General features: G+C 43.7%; 1 protein-coding gene across 1 annotated transcript; it reads right to left on the reverse strand.

Moving 5' to 3' along the window:
• Nucleotides 1–4,022: 4,022 nt before the first annotated feature.
• Nucleotides 4,023–6,609, reverse strand: CDK5R2 (cyclin dependent kinase 5 regulatory subunit 2). Its single transcript, XM_088472414.1, has one exon. It carries the CDS (start codon nucleotides 6,132–6,134, stop codon nucleotides 5,169–5,171), a length of 966 nt encoding a protein of 321 aa, XP_088328540.1. The 5' UTR covers nucleotides 6,135–6,609; the 3' UTR covers nucleotides 4,023–5,168.
• Nucleotides 6,610–7,617: the final 1,008 nt, after the last annotated feature.

The raw sequence follows: 7,617 nt of genomic DNA on the forward strand, positions 1-7,617 counted from the left end.
TAATATTTGCAGGTACCCCCTGAAAATGTGCGTTTATGGGAGAAATGTCACAAATATTATTTGATATACAAGTCCCTATGTGTTTTAAGTTTCCCTTTTACTTAGAATAATACCTATACAGTATTATGATTATGCTACTGTACCCAGTTTTTCCAGTTGGTGTATTATGTTACTGTGGCTACAGTTGTCCGCATGGATGATAAAGTAGAAATACGCGTTTGCCAATATGGTTGATTTTGACCAATAGACTGACATTGCAGCACATAAAAGAGTAAATGTTCTACATTCATAATACAAACTAGATTGAGATAATTTAGACAGGATAAAAACTCTGGTTGGCTAAAATTACATTAGGTCATATATGGCAACATTAGCTAAAAGGAAGCATCAGGATTAAACACACTAAAATTATAAATATTTTCTAGTGATATAAAAGCATTACATTTTTAACATCAAATATAGCAGCAAGAAATTTTATTACTTGCACGCTATCACTGTTTGCATGTAAATGACCATATAAACAAAATATAAAAAATAAGACAGAAAATAACAATTATAGGATGCAGCAATATTTTATAATCCCTTATGTTAATCTCTTTGGAAACAGATTTCATTTTGGAGCCTGGCAAATTCGGGCACAACAGAGATACAGAACCATAACTCCTATTTCACAATCCAGTAAAATACACCAAGATGGAGTTGCACCTGCAAATCTTAACCACTGCTGTCAAAAAGCATGCTCTGCGCTGGCAGACAGGTATGGTAGTGGCATTTTTTTAGGCACTGCCAGCTCTTTTTTTTCAATTTCACTGCAAGAGAACACAGTGGAGTCAGTGGTAGGTTCCCATTGACGGAAGTGCTGGCTATATCACTTTTATTTTGGTTATGCAAACGATAACCTGCCATAAGGTGTTGAATTATTTTATCGAATAATGAACATAGGGTCTGATTCAGTGCCGGACGCCATTTGCGGTCGTTTGTCCAGAAAATAGGGGTGGCTATTCAAATGAACCGTTCGCTCTTTGCGGTCTGTTCACGCCTCTATTTCTGAACGAGCGAACAAAACTTGCGGTCGTTTTTTGAAAAAATACGCCCCCTGGCCGCTCGCATCCTACGTCATGTCCGCTATTTATTAGATTAATCGAGTACATCGACCAGCTTATGAACTGCTCGCTATTCTTGTGGTTGGTTTTTGCTACCACAATCTTGCGAGCAGTTCTGGCTATAAAATAACCCAGTGACGTGGTCAATGACGCTGCTGTATTAATTATGCACACCCTTAAAACGCCAGTTTTGACCTTTAAGCACGCCTGCGTTCGGATCTCCACTCCCCGTTTTCAAGCACCTTCCCGTTACCACCCACATACGCCTCATTCTGTCACTCAAAATAGCAGGCATTCGCTATTTAGCGAACAAACGATTTTCGGCCGCACTGACTGGTTCGCGCATGCGTATTACGATCCGTACGCATGCGCAGTTGGGCAAACATCGCTCGGAGCAAACGAGCGGCCGCTTACGAGCGGCTCTGAATCAGGCCCATAGTATAGACTTTTCCATGTTCAGTACAATAAAAGATGTGCATTGTTAATTTTAGGTGAGTATAGTTTCTTGGTCTGCGGTGGTCACATTCCTGTTTGGTAGGGAGAGTGACTATACTTACACATTGGGTGGAATTCAATTGTTTAACGTGGCGTGCCAATTAGTGGGCGCCAACGGAGCAATTCAATTGTAGCTTTGTTCAGGTATGAATGCTGCGGCTGTACACATCTGCTCACAGCCTCTTGAAGTGTGCCGTTTGGGCGCCCTAACCAGGACTTTAGACAGGTTTACCTGCTTTACGCGGCTAAACCTGAAAAGGGCGCCCAAAAACAATTGAATTGCACCGACGGCATCCCATTAATTATCGCAGGGGCTAAAAAAAAATAAAATATTATATATATTTATATAAAAACAATTGAATTCCCTCCCACTGATGGCTAGGAGTGTACTGCATAACAAAATGAAGATACTGGGCCTGATTCAGTGGTGCACACTATCGCAGCTGTAACTGCGTCTTTTGCAGCAGTGTGACTACGTCTTTAATCTATTGCTGAAGCCTATAGGACTCATACAGAGAAGCCCACCAGCTTCAGCACTAAATCTCTGCTGTGCGCATCAAGACGCACCATCGGACAGGTGCAGTTTCTGGAATGGCTTCCAAGGTCAGTACAACTGCGTCTGAAGAAGGAGTTGCTAACCACAACACGCCCGCGTCTGGCTAGCCACTATCATGTTACCACCCAGAAATGGTCCATTTAAATTGGCTCTTTCTGCAGCTCCCGGCAGTAACCATCAGGACATATGTGCACACTGAGAACATTGCTTGCATGCGGCATCGACACTGGTTGCACCTCTGAATCAGGCCCACTTCCTTTTAAGACAGAGTATGAAGTTGCAATGTGCTCAAGGTAAACCTTTATATGCAAGCCTAGAAATAATTTAAATTTGTAGCTGGCAACAGACATTTTTTCATATTATTTTAGTCATAATTAACAATAATTTTCACCTTTTTCTAGAAATGCTCTGGTCACGTGGGACAGGTTTACTTGGCTATATATATATTTTTTATATTAATAATAATAATAATAAATAATAATAATAATATATTTTTACCCTCATTTAAAAGTCATGAAGAACGAACTGGGATCAGTGTATAACTTTACTCTCCATCATATGGGTGGTGGTACTGTAGACCTACACTTTTCCAGCTAGGACGGTGATAACATTCATAGGGTTCAAATTGCTCCCTGCTGATACATGGAACTGAATGGGATCACACTGCAGCGATTAAACTCTGAAAATGCAGCATGCAACGGTTTCTGACAATGTCAGATGCCATGTGGCAGGTGGATGAGCATTCTCTATTTACATCAATGTATCAGAAGAACGCAATTTGAATCTTATGAATGCTAGCACTTCACTAGTTCAAAAAGCACTAGCATTCAGAGGGCCTGATTCAGAGATGGATGCAATGTCAGTGTTGGATGCAGTGGAGTGATTTTTGTGCCACTGCGCATGCGTCAAAGCTGCATTGTGCACGCGGGGCACTGGATTAGCGGCAGTGTTCGCAGAGAGGATTTGTAAAGGGGGTGGTTAGAAAAACGCAGGCACATCAGTACCATATTCTGGGCGTGCTCGTGTGTCTCTGCGAATTCGTTCGCAGCTGGAGAGGTCCCGGTGTTTTAGGAAAGCCGTGCTGTCTGAGACAGTTTAGGCTTATTCAGAAGTTTGATGTGCGACCGATGCTTCTGCTTTTGTATGTAGATGGCAGATATGAGACACCGGAGGTGGGTATCTCAATGCACAAGACATCAGCCATGTCATTAGTATATTTTTGAAAATCAACTGCATACAGAATCACAGTCACAATAGAATGTGCATCTAGTTCTGGATCACCCCAGAATGCCCACTATCCTAAACAAAAATGTATAACTATATTTGAAAAGTCTATCATGAAAGAAAAACAAATTGACATATCTGCAGTGTGATAGCAGAAAATTGCAACTCTACAAATAAATAATAGCATTATAAACTATATAACAGGTTAAATGCATGTTAAGAAAAATAAATTGCAGATGCTTGTTACTGTAATGTTCAATCTCTTTTGAAAACCTTAATATTTCAGCACCAAGGCCAGCGAGCAACATGGACACTGCTACTGTACTCTGCACAAATACAGCACACAAAAATCTCACACACAAGACTGAGATATTGCTGGCCATCGTGTACTTGCTCACATTAAATATTGAATAGGAATTATGGATGCACAATCATCTGTGGGTGGGAGAATTTGCAATGTAATCCAGTACATTTCTAGAAATTACAAAATGTTTTTTTTCTTGAAAATCTCACCAAGATGCATCTTTTTTTGTTTAATAAGAACCCAATCTTTTTCTCAGAGATTCACAACACCCCATCATCTGCTCATACAAACCTTGTTCTCATTCTCACAAACAGGATCAATAACCAAGAAAGCAGCATGCTCAAAGAGATCCAATCACTTTTATGTTTTTCTTTAAATATACAATATAAAACAATACGTTTTTGTACATTTGAACACCGTTGGCACATTGAACAGCTTCATTGTCAAAACATATTGCGGCATTTTGTGTGTTCCAGCAGTATTTGTTACATTCATACATACTATGAGGCGTTTGATAATCTGAAATATGCAATGCACAGGTCCAACACCCAATCATCCTCTTAGTAACCCTGCGACAGAAAAACAATAAGCTAGTGGGAAGGGAGCCATCATGATATTTAAATCAAACTGAATCCCAGCTACAGGAATGGGTGTGTTGAAAATTACCCATCAGAGCGGCTTAAAAATAAAACCAAACATAAACGATTAAAGCCGCAAACATTTACTGGAAATGCAGAACAGTACTGCAATTCCCAGCAGAATAGATCATTTTCTCCCCTGTTGCATTTCAAAATACAGTTTTATATGCAAAACATTGCATGTATCATGGTAGGAAATGATTCTCATTTTAATTTAATAAAATAGGAAAAGGAGCTTGTACAAAAGGTGATAAATAAGAACTTCAATGCTATTAAATGAAGGTCTTCAGGAAATCATAAAACACGTATGTTTCAATAATTAAGTGCCTTCCATCCTTTCATGGGCGACTTGGGCAAATAAAATCAACAAAAACATATTACAACCACCTGGTGTGATTTATTGCCAGGAACCAGCAATTCGAAATACACCCGTACCTACACCCAGAGCAGGGTCGCTAAGACCATCACCCTTGGAGACGTGACTTATGAATCTGGAGGGTGAAGTTCAAGTGTGGTGTGTCTTATTTTAGCAAACTAATAATAAATAAAAAATAAATAATGTGATGTGGTGTTTTCACACCAGTAAAGTGGGTTTGATTTAACCCTCCGATTACCAGTGGGTACGCTGAAACATGTTGCAAACCTTTCCAACACTAAATAGATGAATGGTGCAATGTTCCTCAACAATCCGTGCTTAACAGCAATGAATCCAAGTAATTCAGTTTGTTTTCTTATCAGCAGCCTTGTGAACTGGACTTAGGAGCCAGTTTTCAAGTTGATCATGGACATTTGTTGGTTATACCTAGAATAGTCCTCACCCAAGCCTACCCACCATCCATATTTCCGCCTCAACGGTCCAAATTTATAGTCCAGTGGCCATTAGATTCCCTAGACTCTCCTTCATTCTTCAGATCCTGGAAAACCTGTGTGAAGTAGTGGGGGTCAGAATTGATCTGCAGCATTTTGGCACTCATACGATCAATAATGCTCAGGCAGCGCTGCCAGAACACCTCTTTATCGGTCTCCACAAGGAACGGCTTCAGTGGGTAGGATATCTCATTGCCCATATATGAATAAGCCAAGTAGAGGCAAGTGAGGAAGGCAGCTTGTAGCTCATACTCACTGGCCAGTTCATCTTCAATGGCTTCTCTGCAGAGCAGGTACACAAACACTAGGTTAGCAGGTGTGATGAAGCCTTGGTCTTGCCAGCCTTGCAGAAGCAATGAGCGATCAACGTTACGGAACCACATAGTGGGTTCTCCTGGGCTCAACTCTTTTAGTTTATAGCACCGGCGACAAACAAACTCTCCCAGGCATCGAAGGAGTTCACCTGTAGATGCCTGAACTATAACCCGACGTGGTGAGCAGAGGGAGCGGCCACTTGCCTGTTTCTGCACGGCCACCAGCTGTTGCTGCTGGATCTTCTGCCCTTCAATTGAACTCGGGGGCACCGTGGGCACTGGTACTGGTTTAGGTTCCCTGCGGCCAGGGCTGACATGGGATTTGCGCAGGTTCTCGTGATTGAGCTGCTCCACCAGGTTGTTGTTTGGCAGCAGTGGGCCATTGATGGGTCCAGGGTTCGGATTTATTTTCTTGGCACTCTTCTTCTTGGCAGAGGCTGCAACCAGCCTTTTCCAAGTGAGCGCTGAGATCAACACAGAATGTCTCTTTAAGCTCTTTTCTGGTTTACTGCCCCCATTCTTACTGTTGGGAATTGCCAGGTAACCACCTCCAATTCCTGGGGGCTCTGGCTTCTTGTCATCCAAGGGTCCGGCCTTTCCTGGAGCTGGAGACAAGGACAGTACCGTGCCCATGTTCAATGCTCCCTGCTGGCACCAAGTAAATGACTGTAATGAGGGGATGCAGCTGTGACCTGGGGCTGGGTTGGTACTGAGAGGAGCGGTGATTGAGAAAGGTCAAGGGTGAAATCCAGTTACACTATGTCCGCAGACTGGTGCCGATCCATGCAATGCAATCAAGATGGGAGTCGAGTCCGTGAGGGGTAGATTCCTGGTCTGTTAGAAGGGATCCCGAGATGCAGAATGTCAGCAGTGCGCATAAATCAGATCCCGGCTTTTGAGCAGGGCTGGCACGGAGACTGTTACAATAGCCGAGGACGGCGAGGTGCTGCTGGCAGCAGGGGACTGGGGCTCTGACAGCCGCTCCTCCCGCTCCCCTGTGCGCTCTGCAGCATCCAGCGCCCGCAGCCCCGAGCTCCCACACTCAGGGCGGGAGCAGCAGCATCCTCCGCCCAATCAGAGGGTAGCATCAGCTATAGTGACAGCTGGCTGCGCCAATAGCAGGCGAAGTCTCGTTGTGGGCTGCTGGGACTGGAGGTGGCTTTGCGGGTGGGTGTGGGACTGCATCAAGAAACGGACACAGATCAGCTGTCGGTCGCGTTACAGCGTCCAGTTCACCCGGTAATGTGGAAACTCACGGCCACTTTATTGGTGTAGCCTGTAGTACGTAGACCGGTCAGTCTACCGAGTAATACCATAAACCGGCGATGACTGAGTTATCGGGATTACAGGTGCCAAAGACAATACCTCATGATTCCTTTAACAGACACGGCATTTTGCAGTGTATCTTCCTGAGCACCAATGTGATGTAATATCCCCAAATGAATGAAAACAGCGTGGTGCATGCGCCCTCTGATAACTTTCCATGCCGGGGAGCTGCCATCTTGTATAGGGAAAATCATACCGAGTTTAGACAGGGAATATCAGCAGTGTTTGGGGTATGTAAAACACCTTCCCATTGATTCCTGCTGCACGTGAAGCAGACAGGGCGACTGGTACCAGTCAGCTTCATCTGCATCTGGTTCGGAGGGTATTGCTGGTAGCACTGGGAGCGTTTATCAGAAATATGCGCATATTGTATTGTTTCTTCATAGTGTTTACTGTGCTGAAAGGAAACATTCAGTCACAACGTCATCACAATTACTAAGAATTATGAGAGAAACAATTCAGATTTTTATGTGGAGAGTATAATGTAGAAAGTGGGCCTGGGGCGGCAAAATGTCACTACTAGATAAATGTAATCCTAGCCTTTCTCCATTTTATGACATACAGGGGTTGGGGTATGAAATCCCGGCTGTCAGGATGCCGCTGGTCAGAATACCGACAGCAGCATCCCGACACCCACAGGAACGAACGGTAAGTGTTTTCTAACCCACCCTCCCCGGTGCCTAAACCCAACACCCCCCCCCCATCCTAGTGCCTAAACCTAACCTGTCGGGATTTCGGTGCTGGTGTTAGACCGACGACATCCCGCATGCCGGGATGCCGACTACATCCC

The sequence above is a fragment of the Taudactylus pleione genome, unplaced genomic scaffold, assembly GCF_031769625.1.
Source record: "Taudactylus pleione unplaced genomic scaffold, aTauple2 ptg000122l, whole genome shotgun sequence".
Taxonomy (NCBI): Eukaryota; Metazoa; Chordata; class Amphibia; order Anura; family Myobatrachidae; genus Taudactylus; species Taudactylus pleione.

What these genes read in the sequence shown, in the direction of transcription:
- CDK5R2 (XM_088472414.1), bottom strand. Translation starts at nt 6,134, where the DNA reads ATGGGCACGGTACTGTCCTTGTCTCCAGCTCCAGGAAAGGCCGGACCC.